At 39.2% G+C, this 26807-nt stretch overlaps 1 protein-coding gene and 1 non-coding gene across 2 annotated transcripts; one reads left to right on the forward strand and one right to left on the reverse strand.

The window, feature by feature from the left end:
- Positions 1-204: 204 nt before the first annotated feature.
- LOC131039376 (ERAD-associated E3 ubiquitin-protein ligase component HRD3A) lies at positions 205-26315 on the forward strand. The gene is made up of 6 exons (XM_057972108.2): positions 205-1141; positions 23500-23991; positions 24539-24754; positions 24959-25282; positions 25373-25615; positions 25843-26315. The coding sequence occupies exons 1-6, from the start codon at positions 554-556 to the stop codon at positions 26032-26034; spliced, it is 2055 nt and encodes a 684-aa protein (XP_057828091.2). The 5' UTR covers positions 205-553; the 3' UTR covers positions 26035-26315.
- TRNAV-AAC (transfer RNA valine (anticodon AAC)) lies at positions 9877-9948 on the reverse strand. The gene has a single exon. It is a non-coding gene; the product is annotated as a tRNA-Val (tRNA).
- Positions 26316-26807: the final 492 nt, after the last annotated feature.

Consider the following 26807-nt stretch of genomic DNA (forward strand, 5'->3'; position numbering starts at 1 on the left):
AAATTCATATTTTAAATCTCCAATACACAAATAAAAAAATTACACTTAAACATATATTAACTTACAAATGCTAAGTTACATAAACCAATGGTGGACCGGCTGCTTACTTTGAAGCCAATCTGAACGTCCCACGTCATTTGAGCAGGAATCTACGGCTGCGGGCGCATATATTTGGATCCAAGGGCAGTGAATGCAACCCTGTCATATATAACTAGTCTCGAGCCTTTTTGTCAAACGCTTGGCGCAACTTCAACTCATTCCCCGTCGCTCCCCTCTGCAGGAGTGGAAGAAACCATCCCGTCTAATTTCGAAACCCCAAGTGAAATTTCTCAACTGTAGGACTAATCGAAAGTCACTTGAATCCGAATTTCTTTCTCCCAATAGAAATTCCTTAACCAGAAGCCTTTATTTACATGTTACCTCGTAAGGTTGATTGGAAATCATTTGAACCAGAATTTCTTTTCACCATTTGAAAATTCCTTAATCAGAAAGATTGAAAGCTTACTTCCTAAGGTTGCTTGAAAATCGTTTGAATCCGAATTTTACAGATAATATGGGCTACTTGATGCGTTCAAAGTTCCTCAAAATACTCTTCGTGTTTCTACTTGTAATTACGCCAATTATGGCAACTGGACGTCACATTGTTTTGGTTTTAGATGATGACGATGCCTTAAAAGAAGGCGGGGACGGAGAAGGAGGTGCAGGGAGTGGAGACGGAGGTACGGTTGAGGCTTCTGAAACAGTAGCAATGGAGGATTCTGAAGAATGGGACGAATTTGGATATTCAGAGGACAGATCAGAGGAGGAGCTTGATCCGGGGTCATGGAGAAGGGTTTTGGAGGATGCCTCGAGCAACGAAAATATATCTGCAGATGGCCGCTTATATGTTTCTGGTTTGAATAAGATGATGTTTGCTGTAAGTGAGGGTGATCCAGAACTCATGAAAGAAGCTGTAACAGATCTTCAGCTGGCTGCTGATGGTGGCCATGCACATGCCCAATCAACACTCGGGTTTTTGTATGGGAGTGGAAATGGAGTGGACCAGAGCGATGCAAAGGCTTTCTTGTATCATCATTTTGCTGCAGAAGGTGGGAATTTTCAGTCAAAGATGGCACTGGCTTACATCTATCATCGCCAGCAGGTACATTTTGATGGTTTTTTATCATTGTTTTTAAAATAAGTGGAAGTAAAATATTATATTGAATTATGAACATAGGTTTTCGCAGTCAAATCTAGTGAACGAGGAACGATTCTGGAAAAACCTGTGTGTGTGTGTGTGTTATGTTTGCATCAATGTTTCCGATCACACACCTTGATCAGGATGACGAGGAGTAAAGATATATTAAGATTTTAGCACAAGCTATTTCTAGAAATCTCCATATGAAGTATAATTGCATTAAGTAGGCAACGTCCATTCCCTCCCATAGCAATTTATCATCACTGGGAACTAAGAATTTTAATCTGGGCTGGACAGGTCAAAAAATTAAAACTACGGCACATAGATTATCTATTCATTTTAAGTCCTAAAGTTTAATCCTAGAAATTAGCACAGAAATTAAATGTCCTATCATTTGTCTTCCTGTCTGCTTTGAGGAGATCAAGGTGTTTATCCATCTTGAACGCCTTGCAACCGTCTACATTGCCATAGCCTAGAGACTGACCTAAGGGAAGAATGGTAGGCCCCTTTTGGGCAAACTGCCAGTCACAATGTTCCTGCATCTATGAGAACGGGAAAAATCCACTTTAGAGAGGAAGCCATTATGACTTTTATATCCCGCTGTCATCATTCCAGGCAAGGCATGACCTTGGAATCCTAGAATATCTCAATAATAACCTTTTATGTGCCTTGCTTATATGCTTCCAAAAGCTATTTTTAACTCAAGTGCAACTACATGCTAACACCAAGGTTAAGGATTAACCGGAGTTTAAGAATTGTACTATAATTCTTATAAAGCTTTTCCAATGCTGCAAACTGTAATAGCCCCTGGCTGCAATGAGTGATACAGTTATGTATTTGATCTCTGTCTGCAATATGTGATACAGTTTTGATATTCATATACAAAATAGAGGAGAGACAGTCACAGGAGGGATTAAAACATGCATATAATAACATACTGTAGCCAGAACTTGCAACAGAAATTTCTGGTATACAGTCAGGTCTCAGGTTACAATAACAGTGCAGGGATATTTTCCTTCAAATTGTTCTATATTTGTATATCAGTTTAGGGTTAGCAGATATCGACAGTCCTGGAAAAATATCATTAATCACTTACAGACTGCATGCATCTACTTTGCCTCTTAATGAACTCTCTGGGGTATCCTGTTGTCTTGGCTATGGCAATCTGAGTGTTTGCTGACCTGCACCCTGTTATGTGACCATCTGGTTATGCATGGTAATCTGTGAATTCACTGGTCTGCATCCTGTCAATGCAACAACCTGAGATGACCTGTGCTTTGTCAATAGGGCTATCCGTATATTAAAATATTTACTTTGCAAGAGATTGTAGGTAGTGTGATCAGATTTATGCCTCTCTAAGAGGGAAATGAGGGTGATGACTGTGACTGCCCTATGAAATGATGGTGATCACTACTCCTTTGCTGACTCTACAAGGCTGGAAATGCCTCAGCTTGCACAGTTTACTTGCTCCAAGGTGTGATGCCATCAACCTGGCAGCGTAAGGATATCCACTTCCAGATGCATGGTGGATGATGGATCCTTAAATTCTTCCCAAATTGGTGCTCCTCTCGAACAGCAGCTTGAAACCACCTGGAAAGACCTCAAGATTTCACAGTCAAGGGGTATTGTCCTCTATTGTGGAAGCTTTGGTTTTAAACCAATAGTGTAAACTTAGGAATTACCCAAATGAATAATGGAAACTTGCTTTTAGACCTTCCTTGGATTGGGCCAATAGGTCCCTATTTTGGTGCCAGTTTAAATTTTAAAAATTAATTTATATTAATATATTTTATATATTAATATAATATTTGTAAATTTCTATACATGTATAGTGTTTTAAAACGCTTTCTTTTATAAGGGTGCTGGAGGTCGGCTAGGAAAGAAGGGACATGTCAGTTCTTCTTTCCCCAATTTCAGATTTTGATGTTCAAATATCTCCACTCCTTCCTGTGTGGTGTGGTCTGGTTTCATTGAGTGGGAGACTCTTCCATTTCATCAAATACCTAGAATGACCTTGTTTCTTAGCTTCATCTCCGTCAGTCGATGATAGCTTTGGGCTCCAAAATCAATTTTCCTTTATCACCAAGTGGTGGCAGCTCTAAAGTAGGTGTGGCATGTTGTCCAAGAGCCTTCTTAAGGCACAACTCATGAAAGACATTGTGAATTCTGCTGTTTTCCGGATGTTCCAGCTCATATGCAACCCACCTATCCTTTGTATGATCTTATAAGGTCCTTAAAATTAGGGCTTGAGATCTTTTGCATCACTCCCCTTGATGGATGACTGCCTATAAGGTTGTAACTTCGAAAAAAACCATGTTTCCCACTTTTAAAGCTCTCTCCAATTGGGTGGTGATCAGCATACATCTATTGTTGATTTTGGGCCTATACACATGTGATGAGTAGAATTGTAGCAATACTCTCCAAGGTGGAGCCACTTAACCCATGTTGTTTGCTGTCTTGTAACACAAATCCTCAAATATCCTTCTATTCACTTGTTCTCTGTTTGCCCGTCTATTTGAGGATGATAAGTAATGCTTGGAGACAATTCTATACTTTTCACTCAAAAATGTTTTTGTCAAAACAAACTAATGAACCTGCTGTTTCTGTTGTTCACAATATTCCATGGCAGTCCATTTAGTTAAATACCTCTCTAAAAAACAAAACAGTCACTTGTGGAGCCTTGTATTCTAAATATACATAATAATAATGAGCATACTTAGTGAGTCTATCCACTTTTGCATCTTTGTACTTACGGAAGATCTGTGATAAAATCCATTGAGATGCTCTTGCATTTTTGATGGGGAATGGGTAAAGGTCGTGACAAACCGGTTGGAAATACATGTTCTACTTTGTTTTGTTGACAAACCAAACACTCCCTAAATGGTTCACAACATCACCTTTGAGTCCCTTCCATGAAAAATGTTCTCTTACTTGTTTGTATGTCTTGTAGTATGCCGGGTGAGCAGCTAGAGGTTGCCATGACATGTACCAAGATTTTCTTGGTACATCTTTGATTTTGGGACAAGATATACCCGGTCCTTATAAAGGACAAGCTCATTAACTACTTTGGACCTGTCATCTTGTACCTTGCCATCCAAAATATCAAGAGCAAATGTGCTCTTGGCAAATTCAGCTATTCTAGAAACCTTCCAATTAGTAGATATATCAGTCATAAAACACAAAATAAGGTTTCATAGATAACACATTAGCCATTGCATTATTCTTCCTTTTAACACTCAATGCCAAAATCATAGGCCTATAACTTACTTACCCACTTTTGCTATCTATCATTAAAATCCTTTTGATTGAGGAACAACTTCAAGCTATTATGATGTGTATTTACCACAAATTTCCCTCAAACCAAATATTCTCTAAACTTGGCTAATGCATGCATGATGGCTAGCATCTCCTTGGTGTAGATAGAAAAACTCCTCTTTGATTCTTTGAGCTTCCCGCTTTCGACTGCAATGGGGTGTTTTTTACATCAAAACCGCTTCAATCCCCTCTCTTGAAGTGTCACACCATAAAACAGAAGTGAAAAATCTGGAATATTCAAAACATGATATGAACTCATTACCTCCTTGAGCTTATCAAAAACTCTCCTTTGTCAAATCTGTTACTAAGGCTACTAGCTATGATTTTTTTTGATAAACCTCTTGTAATAGTTGATGAATAGACCAAAGAATCCTCTGAAGTGTGCTATATTCTTAGGTGGAGGCCAATCAATGATTGTCTTAACCTTCTTATCATCCACCCTAACCCCTTGGGCACTAATCTTATGCCCTAGTGTCATGCCCCTGCCATAATAAGCAATATTGCAACAGTATCAAATAGGTTTGCTGCTTGAAAACCTTGATAAATTCAGAATATAAAAGAGGCGTTTCTCCTAAGGGGTCGATAGGGATTTGTTAGGCAGCGTTTTCTTAATTAAAGCTATGAAAGCTATTACCAAAAGCAGCAAGTTAGTTAAGGGGGTTGTGACCTTTGTAAAGGTTGTGACTTTTAATCCGACAATGGAGGATATAAAAAGGAGATTGACTCATTTGTGAAGTGGGTATCTGTTGGTGTATGTTTTATCATCTACCAAACACTTAGAATAAAATACCACAAGGATACCCTATCCTCTCTTGAACAAAATCACTACTTGTGCCAAGATTGTGAGAAAGACCACAAGGTGACTCCAAGGTCTATATGTGCGAATGAGCGACTTTAGTGGGATAGCTGCTTGGGTAGTGTGTGCTAAGAATCTCAAGGGGGACTTACGTTTGTTAACTAACATCATTCACAGGTTGAACTTAGGCAGATTTAACAACTTATGTTCTATGATTTTGGATTTTCTGGTTTAGGACTTCAAAGAAAAGATAAAAAAGGATGAGGGTTTAGGGATTTTATACTACGTCTAAGCTATTCCTATGAACTCAAGAGACGGCAATGACTGGATGAAATCGATAACCACTCTTTGTTTCGCTACACTTGGACAACTACGCAAAGCGGGTGCAATCTTCTAAGGTCATGCTTAAGATTTTCATACTTAGGAAGAATACCAACAATTGAACAATATCATTCCAAGTAGAAGTTAAACATCCATATTAAAAACAGCTTAGACTAACTTTGCACATTGAAAGGAAATCATCCATCCAACAAAAGTATGAGCAAGATTTCACCAATCAATACTATCAGATCTATCATTCATCTAACAACTTGAAAACAAATTACTTAAGCAAATCTAATCTAATTGTTGAAGGGAGTATGTAACCATGCAACCATTTAGCAATAAAAAGATTTCAAAACAATACTTATAATGAATATTTTATTACTCAAATAGCTATGTGCAACAATTTCATAAAACTCTCCACCACACAATGAAATGAGAGAATGGGGGTTTATATAGAGTTTTGAAAGAAAAATGAATGGCTGAGATCGATCTAAGATCAACGACTGAGCTCTAAACAACCCAACCCTAGATAGAGTTTCCCAAAATAATATCAAAGATCAATTACAAAAGAGACAAGTGTCGCAAGATGCTATTTTTTACGATTGTATCCCTTTCTTTTGATATTCATTGAATTTGGACACAATTTGGTCCACTTCTTCCATTGTGACATGTGGCAATAGGTTTTCCTTGAATTCCAATCCTTCTAAGTCATCTGCATAAAGAGCAAAGGTGAATTCCCAGTCTAGTTGCTGTTTCTGAAAGGCATCTCTGACGGAAAGGAGGTTCGATGCTTTAGGCAGATTACTCTTCAAGACCGGTTCTGTGATGGCAAAGAAGATATCCTGTGTTTTGATCTTCAAATTCTCCAACTGCATATCCTTTTTTCGCATGGTTTCTTTCTCAATTATTTCTACAACTTTAAGGAAAATCTTATCCTGAATGGCCCTTATCCGCTCCTCTGTTTTATCAGCATCAATCTGAACCTTTTCCAAGACCTCATTCCGTGCAACCAATGTCCAGAGCCAACTGTGGAAATCATAAGCAGCTCCTGCTTCAATTATCTTGTGATTAACCAACTCTTGGGATGAGATTCCTTTGAGTTCTTGAAGGCATGAAATGATTCTTTCCTGGACATCCTGGAAGTCAGCCCACATTTCTGCCATGTTATCAATCCTGGTAAGCAAAGAGAAGTTTGTTCATATGCTGATGATATTTCTTCCATGAACTTGGCTGCCTCTTCTTTTGTATTTTCCATCCAATCCCTGATTTCTCTGGCTGTCACTGCATCTTCTTTAGATCTTTTGACTACCTGCTGTGAGTCCAAAAGTAACAGAGCTTTTGGGTTGGCTTGATCAAGTGGCTTAGTAGTTAATTGTCGAATGTACTCCTTCAGGCACTACTTCTCTCTTATGCTCATTCTTCTTTTCTGTCTCCTCATTTAGTTTTGCCTTTATAGAAGCAACTGAATTATCTAAGTCATCTTTTGCTTGGGTTTTTGTGACTGTGCCTAAGTCAAAAGTGGTGATCTCAAACTCATGAGGAGTGATGTCTCCCTTTGCTTTGTTCACTTTAGGCACAACTATTTGCACTATGTGGTTGCGTGTCTCATCTCTCTGGATAGTAGAATATCTCTTGGCTGGCTTCTTCACAGCAGTTTGCTCTAACCTGGCCAAGAAGTCTGCCATGCCATCTTTTTCTTGTTCTTCTACTACTGGTGTATTCATCTTCAATCTCTCCTTCAGCCATTCAAGAACAGTGGACTGCTCAATGCCTTCTACCTCTTGGTCATCCTTTGTTTCTATGTCACGTGTAATCCTCCGGAGAGCAGAAATCATCCCTTCTTGGAATTCTTCCTCTTTAATATCTGTGTCATGCTCTGATTCTAGGATTTCTGTGCCAGTAGGTGATGGTGGCTGTTCATCTTCTTGATGGACTAATTCTGCATTTTCCTCATGAATTGAAGAAGGAATTTCTATTTCAACCAATGGTTCATCAATTTTTAATATGTATTTCCCATTCCTTGATGTGGCAGAATGAGATGGTTATATCCTCTACCTTTTCTGAACAAGTTCTTCATTCTCAATTGCCTTTCCCTTCCTTTTAGCATCCTCACTTGGTTTGGCATTTTGTGTTGCTTCTTCATTTGAAGAATATCCTTCTGCTATTCCCATCAGATTATATGTCAAAGTTATATTATTCTGCTTCAGCCTGTGACACTACTGATTAACCGACCACCTAGTATATTTCATGACTAGCCGCATTAGGGTGGCTAAGTCTGCATGATCCGACTCTGACCACTTGATAGGAGGAAGAGGTGCATGCTCATCAAAACCAGGTTGAGTATGCTCTCCATTATCTTCTAACTGATCTGGTACGAGAAAAGGTTGAGTTTCTCTGATGAAATTCACAGATAGCCTGGATTGTAACTTTTTCTTGATTTCGTACTCGTCAGCAGCTTTTGCCCAGAAATCTTCTATATCTATTTTATGCCTGAATCTTTCCTCCTTTACTGATCTAATGTTACTGTGAGGATCATAATTAGTTCTGGATTGGTAGAAAGTAAAAGGATACCACTGCATTTCAAGCCTGGCACCTTCAGTTGTTTGTTCAGTTGGACAAGATTCGTCCATGTTTCCAATGAAGAATGGAAAAGATACGGCTGCCTTTTGCCTTATTCTTTTGAAACTCTGATATGTCTTGAATTGTTTGAGAACTTCCAACAGGACCATCCTATTGGTTGGATAGATTGACAATCGGTAGGGATGACCAGTGAAACCTTGGATTTTGATATTGGTGAACTTCGGAAACTGGATAAACCAGGATCCATATCGGGTGATCAAACTTTTAGATTCATGAGAAAGTTGGTTATGAGTGCCTCCTTGTAGTGTTCTTGTTATGTACTTCAGGAATGCGTTATGGGCTCGGAAACTTTTCTCCTTGAGCTGCAGTTGAGGATAACAATCATATGATCGGAATTTGTTCTCATCACCTCCTACCATGCCTTTGCAAATCAATCCTGAATATCTGTAAGTGGCTGCCAACAAATAAATTATGTAGGAACTCATGTGGAATGTCTTTGTCCTTTCCAAGTTCATCAACTGCTCATGAAGGTTATCACTGATTATGCGGGACCAATTGAATATCTTGGTTCCTGAGGTGATTTCATCCATGAAATAGTACATCCATGTCTAAAATAGTTGACCCTTAGAGCTGCCCATTATTCTATTCAACAGTAGGATGATATCACCATACTCTTCCTTGAAGAATGGACGCAGCAAATACTTCGACACCTTTCCTTGAGGTCTTTTCTTCTCAAGCCAAGACTTGCTTACATTCGCAGCACAAAGTTCGAATTGACTATCATAAACCCTCCGGGCCTGCTCCTTGGTCTTATAGGTAGTTTTACCGTGTTTAGGTATACCAAATGTCTCCTGGATAGACAATTCTGAAAGATTAGCCAAGACCCTTCCATCTCGTGCAATGATTTCTCTAGATTGTGTTTTATAGTGCAAAGCACATTCGACAATCAACTCGACACACTCTTTGGCTGGTGGGAATCCAGCTGCCTGGACAATTCCGTTTTGCATCATCCTGTGAGTAATAGGTGTAGGAATATGCCCATCATGTCCATACATTCTTTTCTTAAATTCTTCCATATCAACATGTCCGAGATCTATGTTAGTGATATTCTTCCACTTGGACTTGAGTTTGGATTTCAATTGCGCTCCCTTGCTGGCGAACTTCATGGCTACCTGTAAAAACACATGAAAACTCTGTTATTTTCAGAATTTAATTTTGATTTAAACTCTTCTTTTTGAAAATTTTACTTTCAGCCTGTTAAAGATTAAGTCTTTAATGTTGAGACATGGACCAGCTAAGACTCGGACCTAGGACCTTCCATACGCTGCTGGAGTGCTCTACCATTGAGCTACTGGCCCCTTTTGGACCAGTCCATCATTGGTTCGGGTGTGGCTTATTTCAAACACCAACACCCCCCCTTAAGCCACACCTCTCGCGTGCTTGGGGCTCCTAGCCTGGACCTGGCTCTGATACCATGTTGAGACATGGACCAGCTAGGACTCGAACCTAGGACCTTCCATACGCTGCTGGAGTGCTCTACCACTGAGCTACTGGCCCCTCTTGGACCAGTACATCGTCGGTCCGGGTGTGGCTTATTTCCAACACCAACACCCCCCCTTAAGCCACACCTCTCGTGTGCTTGGGGCTCCTAGCTTGGACTTGGCTCTGATACCATGTTGAGACATGGACCAGCTAGGACTCGAACCTAGGACCTTCCATATGTTGCTGGAGTGCTCTACCACTGAGCTACTGGCCCCTCTTGGACCAGTCCATCGTCGGTCCGGGTGTGGCTTATTTCCAACACCAACATGTTGAGACATGGACCGGCTAGGACTCGAACCTAGGACCTTCCATACGCTGCTGGAGTGCTCTACCACTGAGCTACTGGTCCCTCTTGGACCAGTCCATCATCAGTCCGGGTGTGGCTTATTTCCAACACCAACAACCCCCCTTAAGCCACACCTCTCGTGTGCTTGGGGCTCCTAGCTTGGACCTGGCTCTGATACCATGTTGAGACATGGACCAGCTAGGACTCGAACCTAGGACCTTCCATACACTGCTGGAGTGCTCTACCACTGGGCTACTGGCCCCTCTTGGACCAATCCATCGTCGGTCCGGGTGTGGCTTATTTCCAGCACCAACATGTTGAGACATGGACTAGCTAGGACTCGAACCTAGGACCTTCCATACGCTGTTGGAGTGCTCTACCACTGAGCTACTGGCCCCTCTTGGATCAGTCCATCGTCGGTCTGGGTGTGGCTTATTTCCAACACCAACATCCCCCCTTAAGCCACACCTCTCGTGTGCTTGGGGCTCCAGCCTGGACCTGGCTCTGATACCATGTTGAGACATGGACCAGCTAGGACCTTCCATACGCTATTGGAGTGCTCTACCATTGAGCTACTGGCCTCACTTTGACCAGTCCATCATCGGTTCGGGTGTGGCTTATTTCCAACACCAACACCCCCCCTTAAGCCACACCTTTCGTGTGCTTGGGGCTCCTAGCTTGGACCTGACTCTGATACCATGTTGAGACATGGACCAGTTAGGACTCGAACCTAGGACATTCCATACGCTGCTGGAGTGCTCTACCACTGAGCTACTGGCCCCTCTTGGACCTGTCCATCGTCGGTCCGGGTGTGGCTTATTTCCAACACCAACATGTTGAGACATGGACCAGCTAGGACTCGAACCTAGGACCTTCCATACGCTGCTGGAGTGCTCTACCATTGAGCTACTGGCCCCTCTTGGACCAGTCCATCGTCGGTCCGGGTGTGGCTTATTTCCAACACCGACACCCCCCCTTAAGCCACACCTCTCGTGTGCTTGTTGCTCCTAGCTTGGACTTGGGTCTGATACCATGTTGAGACATGGACAAACTAGGACTCGAACCTAGGACCTTCCATACGTTGCTGGAGTGCTCTACCACTGAGCTACTGGCCCCTCTTGGACCAGTCCATCGTCGGTCCGGGTGTGGCTTATTTCCAACACCAACACCCCCCCTTAAGCCGCACCTCCTGTGCTTGGGGCTCCTAGCCTGGACCTGGCTCTGATACTATGTTGAGACATGGACCAGCTATGACTCAAGCCTAGGACCTTCTATACGCTGCTGGAGTGCTCTACCACTGAGGTACTGGCCCCTCTTGGACCAGTCCATCGTCGGTTCGGGTGTGGCTTATTTCAAACACCAACATGTTGAGACATGGACCAGCTAGGACTCGAACCTAGGACTTTCCATACGCTGTTGGAGTGCTCTACCACTGAGCTACTGGCCCCCCTTGGACCAGTCCATCGTCAGTCCGGGTGTGGCTTATTTCCAACACCAACACCCCCCCTTAAGCCACACCTCTTGTGTGCTTGGGGCTCCTAGCCTGGACTTGGCTCTGATACCATGTTGAGACATGGACCAGTTAGGACTCGAACCTAGGACCTTCCATACGCTGCTGGAGTGCTCTGCCACTGAGCTACTGGCCCCTCTTGGACTAGTCCATCGTCGGTCCGGGTGTGGCTTATTTCCAACACCAACATGTTGAGACATGGACCAGCTAGGACTCGAACCTAGGACCTTCCATACGCTGCTGGAGTGCTCTACAATTGAGTTACTTGCCCCTCTTGGACTAGTCCATCGTCGGTCTGGGTGTGGCTTATTTCCAACACCAACACCCCCCCTTAAGCCACACCTCTCGTGTGCTTGGGGCTCCTAGCCTAGACCTTGTTTTGATACCATGTTGAGACATGGACCAGCTAGGATTCAAACCGAGGACCTTCCATACGCTGCTGGAGTGCTCTACCACTGAGCTATTGGCCCCTCTTGGACCAATCCATCATTGGTCCAGGTGTGGCTTATTTCCAACACCAACACCCCTCCTTAAGCCACACCTCTCGTGTGCTTGGGGCTCCTAGCTTGAACTTGGCTCTGATACCATGTTGAGACATGGACCAGCTAGGACTCGAACCTAGGACCTTCCATATGCTGCTGGAGTGCTCTACCACTGAGCTACTGGCCCCTCTTGGACCAGTCCATCGTTGGTCCGGGTGTGGCTTATTTCCAACACGAACACCCCCCCTTAAGCCACACCTCTCATGTGCTTGGGGCTCCTAGCCTGGACTTGGCTCTGATACCATGTTGAGACATGGACCAGCTAGGACTCGAACCTAGGACCTTCCATACGTTGCTGGAGTGCTCTACAACTGAGCTACTGGCCCCTCTTGGACCAGTCCATCGTCGGTCTGGGTGTGGCTTATTTCCAACACCAACATGTTGAGACATTGACCAGCTAGGACTCGAACCTAGGACCTTCCATACGTTGCTGAAGTGCTCTACTACTGAGCTACTGGCCCCTCTTGGACCAGTCCATCGTCGGTCTGGGTGTGGCTTATTTCCAACACCAACACCCCCCCTTAAGCCACACCTCTCATGTGCTTGGGGCTCCTAGCCTGGACCTGGCTCTGATACCATGTTATGAGATGGACCAGCTAGGACTCGAACCTAGGACCTTCCATACGCTATTGGAGTGCTCTACCACTGAGCTACTGGTCTCTCTTGGACCAGTCCATCATTAGTCTGGGTGAGGCTTATTTCCAACACCAACACCCCCCCCTTAAGCCACACCTCTCGTGTGCTTGGGGCTCCTAGCCTGGACCTGGCTTTGACACCATGTTGAGACATGGACCAGCTAGGACTCGAACCTAGGACCTTCCATACTCTGAGAGGGGCATGTAACTCAGTGGTAGAGCACTCTAGCAGCGTATGGAAGGTCCTAGGTTCGAGTCCTAGCTGGTCCATGTCTCAACATGTTGGTGTTGGAAAAAAGCCATACCCGGACCGACGATGGACTGGTCCAAGAGGGGCCAATAGCTCAGTGGTAGAGCACTCCAGCAGCATATGGAAGGTCCTAGGTTCGAGTCCTAGCTGGTCCATGCCTCAACATTTAAAGGGTTTGGTCAAGAATTTAATGAAAAATAAGACAGAAAGATGAGGAAATTCAGTCTAATTGAGTTTTTGAATCCTCTTTATGACTGAAATTTACCTCTAATTTTGAAAATCTGCCTTAAAATCAGAGAAAAGTGTTTAGTTTCTAGACCCTTGACACTTAGAAAAATGATCTTCTAGACAATTCTTCTTCAAAAATCCAAAATTTATGAAATTTGAGAGAAAACTTCTTTCAAATGCTCTCCAAAATTTTCAACCGGAATAATGAATTGTGAAAGTGAATTGGTTGAAAATATATGGAGTTTAGGGTTCTTAAATTTAGAGGTTTTTGATTTGTTTTATTGTTTTTTTTTATTTTAAATAATTTTTATTGTTTTTTTTTGTTTTTTTGTTTTAATCTTTCCAAAGTGGAAAGTTTTATTTTTTCTCTCAAAAATTCGATTTCATCCAGGAGTCTTCTAGAACTTTCTAGAAATTTTAAATTTTTAAAATTTTCTAAGTGGTGAAAATTGTAATTTCCGAAAATTTTGGAAAATAAAAATTGTTTTCCAACTTGCTGGTCTGATTTCATGTGAGTTGTGATCAGAATTGTATCCCCCTAGCATGGCGTTTCAGTTTGATTGTCTTTATTAATTGATCAAATTTTAGAGCTTTAATCAGGCATCTTCACATATTCCATTTATGCCTAGATAATTGGAATGGATTTGAACTTGTTTGACAAACTTGCAAGGGTTTGAACAATTTGTTCATGCCTTAGGGTTTGGAAGGATTTTTTTTCAATTTGCACACCTTCTATGTCTTGGCATGCTTTATGTCAGCTGGACAATCATTTTTCCGTAACTTTTTTGATTTTGAATCTTGTTTGTCCTGACAATTCATGTCTCGGATTGTTTTGGATCGATTCTTGGAAGAACTTTTGTACAGTCATCTTTAGGTGAATCTTCATCCATCATGTTTTGGTGAGCTTGGACAATCATGCGTCTCTTTTGTCATGAACTATTTTCTTATACTTAGTGAATTTTGGGAGTTGTTGTGCTTGCTGTCCATGGTAAATTTCAAGATGGATCAGACAATTTGTCTTCATCTCTATCATATCTTTTTATTTCATTTTTGTGTGATGCTTCATTTGTCCAACCCTTGGCGAACCTGGATCATGTCTTGCCATATTTTGTGAAACACATTTCAACTTTGAATGTTTTCTTCTTGGTGGAATTTACAAGCTTTGGACAGGTTTCAGTTGGAACTTAATTTTTCTTCCCTTGAACATGATATGGCGAACTTCCCACATCTTTGGACAAATTTCAACTGTATTTCTTATGACGTATTTGAATAACCTTCTCTTTGATCATGGTAGGCTTAGAGGTCTGATCATGATTGCAGCAATTGGACAATTTCATTTGCTTCCAAATCCTTGGATATGTAAATTTAGATTACTTTCTTCTTGGCAGGGCAGGTTTACACAAAAGTTCACCTTTTACTTGGAAGAGCATCAAAAGTCTGTCAAAGATGATCTTGGATGAGTCTTGGATATGTATCTTTCTCCAAATTTGTTTTACTTCTTTATCAAAGGTAGATTCGATAGTCTTCTGGACAAGGTGAAGTGCAGGCTTGAATGAGTCTTAAAAAGACTATGCACAGATTTGGATTCTCTCTCTCTTCCAAGGCGGATTCAAGAAGGATCAATGATAGAATCAGAATTTTAATAGCAAACCTTCAGTCTGCTGTAAATGGCGAATTTGTTAAACTTCTTGACTATCTCCTTCAAACCCTTAGATTTGCTTTATATGGCCGATCCTCCTAAAATCTAATCAGACTTTGGAGTGATTTTCAAGAAGAATTCGAACTTCTTTCTTGAATCTGCTTTATTCCTTCTTCTGGAGATGATCAAGGTAGAATTTACACCTTTAATCTGCTATTAATGGTGAATTTGAGGAGAATATCGAACTTATTTCCTTCAAACCCTTGAATTTGCTCTACTTCCGCAAGGCTAATCTGATAATATGATCAGATTTTGGCATGAATCTGATAATCTTTTATGTTTTTGAACTGCTTACCTTGATCACTCTTAGCGATTTTATGCTTATTGAATTTGGCAAAGAGAAGTAATGGCAAAAACTTGTCTTTATAGCTTCTTGGGTTGCTTCTAGAAGCTTTATTGTTTTATTCTATCTTTAGGAAATTCGAACTCTTTGCTTTGCTTGGAAGATTCTAAAAAAAATGAGAAAGTTCTCCTTCTTAAGTAATTCGAACTTCATCCTTGCTTTTTTCTAGAAGGAAATTTGGAAGATGATTGCCAATATTTAGAAACTTTTTAATGCTTTATACTTCCTCTTAGAAATTCGAACTTGATCCTTGGAAGCTTCCATTATATTTTAGAAAGTTTTATTTGCTTTAAATCTTCTTCTAGAAGTTCGAACTTGACATGTCATATATTTTATTGACTTTGATTGTTTTAAATGCCATGTCATCTTTCATTGCCATGTCATCTTCAATTTCGCCTAAGTGGGCCCTTCATTCTTTCTCAAGCTTTGGTGAACTTTGCACATCTTCCTTGTGCCATGGTTAACCTTTGCCTAGGCGTATTTTGAAGGTATGATGGACAAGGCGGACTTTGAAAATTCCTTGACATGTTTGTTTGTGCCTTGGATGAATCTTTGCCATCTTTATTTCAGGCCATAATTTTAAGGGGAACTTTGAAAGTGTTGGACATGGTGAAAATTGCATATACTTAACCATTTTTACGCCTTGGTTTCTTGTTTGCTTAACCTTGAGAAGGAGTTTGTTAACTGTCGCCATGAGTTAGTCGACCCCCGGTAGGAGTTTGCCATTTGTCGAACAATTTTAGCTTGGCTATGAGGTGCACTTGGAAAATTTGTCAGACAATTTTGTGTACAAATAAGCTTAACCCTAGGTAGGAGCTTGAATAACTCTTGCCATGGATTAGTTAACCCTTGGTAGGAGTTTAATATTTGTCGGACAATTTTACTTGGACAATTCTCCAATGCCTTGGCAAACATTGATTATGCTCAAAATTGAATTTTGGCTGATCATTAAACTCTCAGTAATTCTCAAAATTGAATTTTGGCTGATCATTTGCCATTCCATTTGCTTAACCTTGAGCCCTGTCGAACTTGTCTACCATTTTTATTTCGTCAACCTGGGCGAAATTTTCAATGTGCCATTTCACTTGCCTTCCTTTTGACTTAGTCAACAGTGTTCATGCTATGTTCATACCTTGCTGGTTCATCTAGACAAAAACCCTAATCTGGATTTCCATTTTGCTTTTTGCACTTGGAGACCTTATTTTTGAAATCTGAGAGCATGGATACTGTTAAAATGGTTGATCTTCTGGAACAAAATCCTAATTAGGGTTTGCATTATGCTTTTTACCCTTAAAAGACATGATTTTCAAAATCTGAGAACATGGGTAGGAATAATTTGGCATGAGGATTGAAACCCTAATCTCGGAAAAAGCAAAAAATTTCAAACCCTTGCTTTTTACACTTAGAAGCAAAATTATTCGAATCTGAAGACATGGGTAGGATCAAAACAACCTAAAGAACAAAACCCTAATCTCAAAAAAAAGCAAAATTTATGAAGCCCTGCTTTTTACATCTAGAGGTGAGATTTTCAAATTTCGACAAAATGGGTAGTAATAAATTAGCTCAAAGAACAAAACCTAGATGCCACTTTCAAAAAAAGCAGAAAAAAGCAGAAAAAGGAAAAATTTCTAAAAAGAGCAGGTTGTTAGAAATGACCCAAAGCAATTGCAATCCTCGTCCTTCGAACCTTTTGAACACTTTGATGACAAAACTTAAATTCAATTTTGAGCATAAATTCTCAGTTTGGCCCGGAATGACCTCAAAACTCTAACTCTTAACTCTCTCAAAATGAAGATTTATGAAAATGCAGAGCTAGGACAAAACCTAAAAAAGCGAAAACAGGGGGTTCCCATCTGCGATGGGGCGATGTGTGAATTAGGTCACCACAGTATCCAAGACAGCTATTGGAAATAGAAATGGATAAGGAATTTGAAGTATTCAGAAATCAATTGAAGAATAAATTGGAATAGAAATTGAGAGCAGCAATAAATAATATTCAGAAAATATTTGGTGGCAGCCATTTGAGAATTAATTTATTATTTCATCAAGAGATATCTGATTAGAAATAATATAGCAAATTCCTCTAGCAATCTATTTTGAATTAATAGAAATGTCTTACAAATAGGAAGGATGGCCAGATTTCCAAGTTCATAAGAGTTGAAGGACCAGAAATCCTTCACGCATCTTATCAAGTACGCCACCTTGAGATGGATGGACCAAAAATTGTGCCATGATCCTCCCATGTCTTACTATAAATCAAGATGTCATCAAAGAAAACTAGAAACAAATTTACTTAATTGTTTGATAAATACTTGGTTTATGCAAGACTAAAATGTGGTGCTTTCGTCAACCCAAATGGCATGACCAATAACTCATAATGCCCATAATGACACTTGAAAGCTGTTTTATGCACATCCTCCTTTTTCACCCTTATTTGATGATACCTTGATCATAGATCAATCTTGAAGTACATTGCATCATGGAGCTCACCTATCAACTCATTGATCTTGGGGATGGGGTAGCGGTTCTTGATTGTTTTCTTGTTGAGGGCTCTATAATTCAAAGTTTTAAAACTCGGACTCGCCACAGACTCGGCAAACCAAAAAATCGGACTCGGACTCGGACTTGTGAAAGACTCGCAAAAGACTCGGCAAGGACTCAACAAAAAGAAAACCGTAGTTTTATAAAAAAACATAAAGAAATTAACGCACTTAGAGAACATAAGAGCCATAATTGAAACATTATACGTCATATGATCTCCAAACACTCAATATTTGAAATTTCATCATTCATACTCATAATTTCAAACTTTAAAATGTATAATAGCAGCATAAGTTTATAAATGTTTACAAGATTACATATAATGGTAGTTCTAGATCTTGGGGGAGAGAGGAGAGCCTGAGATAGAGAGTGGTAGAGAGAGGGGATAGAGGAAGAGTGATAGGGAGATAGATAGTTACCTACTGAATTCTATAAGAAGCACTCGGAATGGATAAGCTTGGAACTATTTTCTTTGTATGAAGATGTATTTAAACAGGGATCCCTTGGAGAGAACATCAATAAAGGTGTCATCATATTGTTACCTAAAGGTGGGGATAAGACTCTGGTTAAAAACTGGAGACCTATTACCCTACTGAATATCTCCTACAAAATTGTTGCAAAAGTATTAGGAAGGAGGATTGCTGGGTTATTGAACTTCTTCATCTCTGCCACCCATATTGGATTCATTAAGGTAGATATATTTTGGAAAACTTGGTTACTAGTTGGGAGGCAATGCATTGGGCTAAAGCTGATAACCAAAATGTTGCAATGATTCTTTTGGACTTTGAGAAAGCATATGACAAAATTGAGTGGCCCCTCATTAGAGGAATGTCACAAGCTTTTGGTTTTCCTTTCTACTTCTGTAGATGGATTGATATTCTTTTTAAGGATTCCTCCACAGTTGTTGAGGTTAATGGTGAATTCTCTGAACCTATCCCTCTAAGGAGGTCTATCAGGCAAGGTTGCCCCATTGCCCCGACCTTGTTTGCCATTACTGCTGATGCTCTTTTCTACATTCTGAGGGCTCTTGCACTTGGGCCTTCTATCAGAGGACTTACTCTTCCTAATGTTGATGATCTGATCAATGCCCAATTTGCTGATGATATTGCTTTATTTTTAGCTTTGAATGAGGAAAACTTTGATAATGCTATGAATAGACTACAATTTTTTTGTTTGGCCTCTGGAGCCTCACAAATCTACAGTGTTTGGTTGGTCTTATGTTCCTCCAAGTTGGGTCCCCTGCAAAGGTTGGTAGTGGGCTGGTCCGAATTCTATTGTAAGGTATCTTGGTATTCCCTTTTCTATTAACCCCTCTACTCAAGATATGTGGCATTGGATATACTCTAAAATTGAGAGGAAGCATTTAAAATGGTAGACTCACCTTCTCTCCTTGGTTGGAAGAGTGCAAATTGTTCAAAAGGTTCTTTCCTTTCATCATATCTACTGTGCCTCTGCATGGGTGTTTGCTAACTACCAAACCGATAAGCTTGAGAAGATCATGAAGGACTTTCTATGGTCTGATGGGATGGGTCATAATAAGAGACATTGTGTGAATTGGAATTGGTGCTGCAGACCAAGGATTATGGGTGGATTGGGTATCAAAGATATCAGGGCCCATGGCATTGCCTTAGCCTCCAAATGGATTGTCAAAGCTTTGTATGGTAATGAACCTTAAAAGGTGCTGATCAGAAATAATATTGAAAGGTCGGTTATAAAAAAAGGCAAAAAGTGGAAGAATATCCCTTTATGTGATGTTGTATTGGGGGATTATAACATGGTGGTGTTTGGTTCTAATGTATTTGCTTCACTATGGAAGGCATGGTCATAGGTAAGGAGGTTATTCCTTTCTAAGGATGCTATAGGCAACTCTCCTTCATATGTTGTTGTGGACAGATCTATTTGGTGGGGGGTGAACTTAAATAACAAACCTCTTGCTCTGACTCAAAGCTACTCTGCTAAGATCTGGAATGAAAAAGGTATTTCTCTTATTAGCAAATGTACTATTTGACAACCGACTTGGCTCTTGGACTGAGATCAGCTCTAATTATGGGATTCCTCCCTCACAAAAGAAAACCTACTCTCTTATTGGTAAGGCTACAGGTTGTTTCTTCCCTAGTAAGATTCTGGATACTGACTCCTTTTTGAAGCAACTAAAATGGCTGGATGGTTCTTCTTTTTTGGACATTTCTACTAAGCAGATTTACATGATGTTGAAGGATGACTACTCAATCTTCACTCAAGTTAATTAGTGTTGGGGTCTTGATTGGCCTAAGTCTAGGTGGCAATTTGTTTTTGATTTTTTTTGGCATTCCTCCATTGATCCTAAGAAATCTTGTTTTAGATGGCTTCTTCTTTTGAAAAAATTAGCTGTTGGTTCTTTTTTATTTGTTGAGGGTCCTAACCTTATTAGGTGTGGTGTGTGTAATGTCCAGGAGTCTTTTGAACACCTGTTTTTTGAATGTGATTTTGCTCGTGGTGTGTGGTCCATCTTCCTTGGCTCTCCTATTGTCTGGAACCATCGGCCTGGTCCTTCTTGGAGTGAAATCCTTGCTGGTTTTGTAGAATCTTTTGACCTTAGGATGAATCGGTTTTGGTCTGTCCTATCTTGTGAAGTCCCGTGGTTTATCTGGAAAGAAAGAAATGGAGAGGTTTTTCAAAACAAGAGGAGGAGGCTTACTGGGTTTAATAGTAAACTCACACATTTTTACATTATGTCACAAGATTCTGCTGTCTTGGAGATCTCTAAAGACAGGTTCATGATTCTGGTCCGGGAAGGTGCTCTTCAGATTTGCAAGGAAGATATCCAGTCTGTTCAATACTTCAAGAAACATATGTATATGCTACATCCGAAGGAGATTGAAGCATTGGCACAGTATATGCAGAGACTCAAGATTGAAGATCCAGATGAGCCTTCTCCTAGGACTGGGGAGAGTTTTAGGAGCTCATTGAACAGTGTGGTCCTTTTTGCTATATGTATACTGACACATTAGGCAATTTTGCTGTACTAATCCTCTTATATATTGTTCATGATGTAAAACCAAGTGAGCTAACACAGGGCTATGGCCTTTTTGATATACATGTAAAAATGATACTTTAGATAGTAGAATACATGTAAAATGTAGGACACCAGTCCGATGACATCTTTGGAATGGTTATGATGTATATGTTTTGAACTATTTTAATAGGAAGATTAGCCCAAACAGTAGGGTTTGAAACATGCACAAATTAACACTAATTTAGCCACAACTTGCAACAGAAATTTCTAGCATACAGCCAAGTTTGGGAGTTTCCTTTAAATTGCTACATATTTGTATATCGGTCTAGGATTTGCAGATATCAACAATGTGTAATGTCCCCTACTAGGATTTGGTCTATTCTAACCATAATTAATCTATTTTAAACTAACTTGATTAAGAGTCAAGACCACCTTAACATGAATCAAATCTGGAATGTTCTATCTTTCTATAGTCCATTAAGTACTTGCTATCTTACCATACTAAATAGTTAATCTTATTCTGATTCAGTCCATTAAGTACTTGCTATCTTACCATACTAAATAGTTAATCTTATTCTGATTCATTTATAGATCATTACGTATTTATTAATTACCATTTATGTAAATTATTACTAATTTCTAAAGGTATTATATTATTATCAACATCTATATTTACAATCGTTATATTATTTCTCACTCTGATTTGAGTATATGTATACATAAATAAATACGTAAATTAAGTAATATATTACCAATTATTTGTGTATTAGCTAATATCCTATTATATAAATTACTAATACTACTAACTAAACATTACTTGCTAGTAATATGTTTGGTGGCTGGTCATGGCAGTGTCAGATCTGGTCTGCCACTATCATTAGATCTGACACTATCATTGTACTTAGTATCCTTTTTAAATACATAATGCACTCTATATTAATATTTTTATTAATATTAAATTCTGCATAGAAGTACTATCGAACTTCCTATAGTGAGAATACATCCCCATGCATACTATCATGGTCAAGGATGCTACCGCCTGTAGCTTAATACAATTCTGATCTGTTCTGATCGGTGGTTTCTATTTGTCCACATGGTGCCTTATCACCCGATCACAAGTCTCTAAATGTTTGGCCTATTTCAAATTAAGACGGCGTGATATATGGATATATGTCTTGAGTCGACCTGTTCCCTTAAATATCCGGCAAAGAGATTTGATGGGAGAGTTGTGGCAAATCATCGTTCCTCCAGTTTATGTGGCTACGTATTTGTCTCTGTCACCTTTATGGGGTCGGCAATGATAGCTTCCTTCTAATCACCATCTCTGTCTGGCGATAGTCGACCATCCTCAAAACGTAAATAATGTTTTACAATTAATAAAGCTTTAATCACTAAACTCACCGATGTGGAATTCAATAATATTCAATTTATTGTTGAATGTTTTCATATTCAATTAGCCACTTTTAATTGTTTCCAATAATTATCATTGGGTCCAAGTAGCATCTCACCATTTGCTGTTGTTAGCATGTCTTTTGCTTGACAATTACTTGCTTTCAATCGCCAACGTATATGTGTAAGGTATTATATGTAAATTATGTTTATTATTTATAAGTTATAACATATAAATTATGTTTATAATATAATATTAATTTATTTTTATTTGAATATTCCAAGAATATTATTAGTAATAAATATTAATTAAATAATAATATTTAATAAATAAATAAATTTCAAATAATCATTTGTTATTAATTATTATATTAATTAATAATAATAATTGTTATGTATATATGACGATCAGGGAGGGGACATGACACAGTGCTGGAAAAATATCAATAATCACTTACAGACCACAGGCATCTACTTTGCTTCTTGATGAAATTGCCAGGGTATCCTGTGTGTCTTGGCTATGGCTATCTGAGAGTTTATTGACCTGCACCCTTTTATATGACGATCTGAGTATGCTATGGTGATTTGAGAATTCGTTGGTTTGCACCCTGTCAATGCAATGACCTGAGTAAAATATGGGAACCTGTATAATGGCTTTGCAAGAGATGGTGTTGGTAGGTAGTGTAATCTGATTTATGCCTCTCCAATAGCAAAGTGAGGGCGATGGCTATGACTGCCCTATGAAATGACGGTGGTCACTACTACTTTTTTGACTCTACAAGGCTGGAAATACCTCAACTTACACAGTATACTTGCTCCAAGGTGTGATGTCATCAACCTGGCAGCACTAGGATATCCATTACCAGATGCAGGGTGGATGATGGATCCTTAAATTCTTCCCAAACTGGCTCACCTCTCAAATGATAGCTTGAAATCACCTTGTCAGACCTCAATATATATATAGCGTTTAAAATTCCCATTCTTGGGGTTTTATGTTTATGATCTCAAACATCTTAAGCACATTCATATATCTTGAATGTTTTGTTTGATGGAAAGTCAGTATGAAGTCCACAATAGCATAACATTGTTTTTTCTGGTTCAAGATAAAAGGCAGATTATATAAAGTTCACAATAGCATAACATTGTTATTTTGGTTCAAGATAAAAGGCAGATTATTCTAATTAATTATTACAAAGTAAAATTGTTAGGCAAAATCTGTTTAAAATACCCCTGTAGGAGTAGCCTAATTCAATATTTGAAATTTTTGGTAATATAAGGAAAATGAATGATATTTATTTTAACTGCATATGAAACAGGTGTTTTATATAATCTTGCTTTCTGTAACAGATGCATGAAAAGTCTGTGAAGCTTTATGCAGAACTTGCAGCAGTTGCAGTTGCTAGCTTTTTCAGTGCCAAAGAATCTCCATTAATTGAGCCAGTGAGGATAAATGATGGAGCTGAAGAGAACAAAGAAGCACTAAGGAAATCACGTGGTGAGGAAGATGATGATTTTCAGATTATAGAATATCAGGCCCAGAAAGGGAATGCAATGGCGATGTATAGACTTGGTATCTTCTACTACTTTGGTTTGAGAGGGGTACGCCGTGATCATGCAAAAGCATTAATATGGTTTCATAGAGCTGTTGAGAAGGGGGATTCACATTCCATGGAGTTTCTTGGTGAAATTTATGCACGAGGTTCTGGAGTAGAGAGGAACTACACCAAGGCACTGGAGTGGCTAAAGGCTGCTTCTAGGCAAAAGTGGTTTTCTGCATATAATGGCATTGGCTATTTGTATGTCAAGGGTCAGGGAGTGGATAGCAAGAACTTTACCAAGGTGAGATTAAGTGCATGTATCATTTACTAACTGATTTTTTTTAATAGTTTTTTTCTCAGAAACTTGTTTACTTTTGCAAAAAAAGAATATAAAGTTCAGCGCATATACTTTTATGTTGTTTCTATCTAATAATGGGGTCCTTTCCATTTAAACAAAAATACTTGAGTCCTATAAGATGTCTGAAATTTCTGAATTCAAAGCAGAGGCCATTGTAGATTCTTCAATTCATGGTTGGTTTTCTTTAGTAGGTAAGTGATTGATCAATAAAATAATCTTTGAGAGTGTGGTCATCAGTGTAGTTCTTAGCATGGTACATCTGTTTTTAAACCTTTTTCTCCATGAATACAAGATACAATTTTTTTCTAAACTTCCCGCCTCGTATGTTTGACATTATGTCATATTCTGTTTTGTTGTTGAGCATTTGGAATATTCTATAATGGCACGTGACTAAGATGCTAAAATGTTGAGTTTGTTCATTGTAGCATGGTTAGGGAAGCTATTGTTCATAGGAATCCATTTTACATCTGTTTTCAGTTTTTCTTTTCAGGCTAAAGAATACTTCAAAAAGGCAGCAGAACATGATGACCCTAATGGACATTACAGCTTAGGTGTTCTATACTTGAAAGGAATGGGTGTAAAAAAAGATGTAAAGCTAGCTTGTAGGCATTTTATAACAGCAGCTAATACTGGTCAACCAAAGGCATTCTATCAACTTGGAAAGATGTTCCACAATGGCATTGGTCTGAAAAAGGATCTGGCTATGGTGAGTTTGTTTCTTGTGTTATGTTTACAACAAAGTTTATGTTTTTATATTTGAAAATGTTTCATTTTATGAATCATTATGGTATGGTTCTACATGGTGTCTATCATGTCAAATGTTTGTTCATTTTGGCATGTGATTTTTAATTAAGCATCACTTTTACAATTGTTTTGCTTAGGGTTAATTTCAAATTCAATTTTGTCCCAGGCTGCTATATTGTATAAACTTGTCGCAGAGAGGGGTCCCTGCGGATCTCTATTAAGATGGGCTCTAGAGTGTTATTTGAAAGGTCAAACTGGCAAAGCTCTACTGTTATACTCAAGGGTGGCTGAACTTGGATATGAGGTAGCACAGAGCAATGCTGCATGGATTCTTGACAAGTATGGAGAATATGACATATGTATAGGAAAGTCAGGCTTTTGTTCTGATGTTGAAAGACATCAACGTGCACATACCCTTTGGTGGCATGCCTCAGAGCAGGGTAATGAACATGCGGCACTACTGATTGGGGATGCCTATTATTATGGCAGGGTGAGTTTTTCCATGTGAATCTCAATATGAATACCAAGGTAGCTTGCATACTTTGCAATTCATTATTGATGTTTGATTTTTGCTTCATAGGGCACTGATAGAGATTTTGAGCGTGCTGCGGAGGCTTATATGCATGCTCACTCACAAGGGAATGCCCAGGCTATGTTCAACCTTGGGTTCATGCATGAACATGGAGAAGGGCTTCCTCTTGATTTGCATTTGGCGAAAAGATATTATGATCAGGCTTTAGAGACTGATGCTGCTGCCAAGTTGCCTGTGATGCTTGCACTTATGAGTGTATGGTTGAGAAAGAATTATACTGGGAGCAGCCTTGTGAGTTCTTTTGTTGCTTTTACCATTTTTCTGGTCTGTTCATTAATCAATATCTATGTTTGGGGGAGTTGCTTTTGTATTCAACTTCTGCATTGTTTGTTCTTGCTGACATATTATTTTGTTGGGCAGTACCTTTTATTTGGCTGCTCATGGTGGATAGTTTTTATGTATGTTATCTGTGTGAATTCGCAAACAGACTAACCAAACAAGATTTGACCTTGTTACAGGTGGCATTAATTGATTCTCTGCCTGACATACTTCCCAGATTATTGGAATGGTTGAAGAAAACTCTTCTTGATGATGGCAATGTGACTATACTTACACTTGTTGCCTGCCTTTTGACAGTCTTGTATCTCCGTGATAGACAAAGACGTATAGCTGCTCCTGCAGTTCCTCAGCCACAAATTGGCAATAACTGATGTCTAACATTTCTGAGGCCTTTGTTGTCTACTTCCACTTTTGTAGGCAAGGGGTTCTCATATATCCCATGTGATCAGTTATCTGATGAGAGATCTTTTCTTGTTGAATTGCCATTTTTAGTTATCGATGTCATTAGTCATGCATTCAATATTTGTTATACCCCTTAATCTGAAATTAAAATCTTAGAAGTGGACCCTGTTGGTACTTTAAGGTCTTGTTTTATCTCAATGAACATATCTTAATTTCAGTTATAGCATTACTAAGGATTTACAGCAGGAGATATCAATAAGTGTCTTATCTCTTTGCTCTTAAGTTTATGGTAAAATAGGACTACTAGTGGATTTAATAAATTAATTTTTTTTTAAAAATAGCTAATTGCATAAAAAAAATTACTAAGACGGATTGAGTTATATGTAATTTTTTGTTTAAATTTTTGGGAATAAACTTTGCCTTTCAGGATACAATTGCTTCTCTACGGAACTGCTTTCTAGTCTCTAAACCTCTATCCTTCCCTCTGGAACTGATTTCGAGTCTCTACCCTTGCCTCCCTCAGGAGTTCACAGAGGTCTGAGAAGAAAATAGTTTACTGAATCACATAACCTATGTATATGGCTGCTAAGTTCCATATCAGTTTCTGGCAGCTATGTGTCTCCACTATTCTTCTTGTTGAATTCGTTTTACCACTTTATAGTAGATCAGAAAGGATTCTTAGAGAACTTTTGTGGGCTGATGTCCGTTGTGAGAAGAGATTTCATAGAGTATTCAAAGTTTT

The sequence above is a fragment of the Cryptomeria japonica genome, chromosome 10 (assembly GCF_030272615.1).
Source record: "Cryptomeria japonica chromosome 10, Sugi_1.0, whole genome shotgun sequence".
NCBI lineage: Eukaryota > Viridiplantae > Streptophyta > Pinopsida > Cupressales > Cupressaceae > Cryptomeria > Cryptomeria japonica.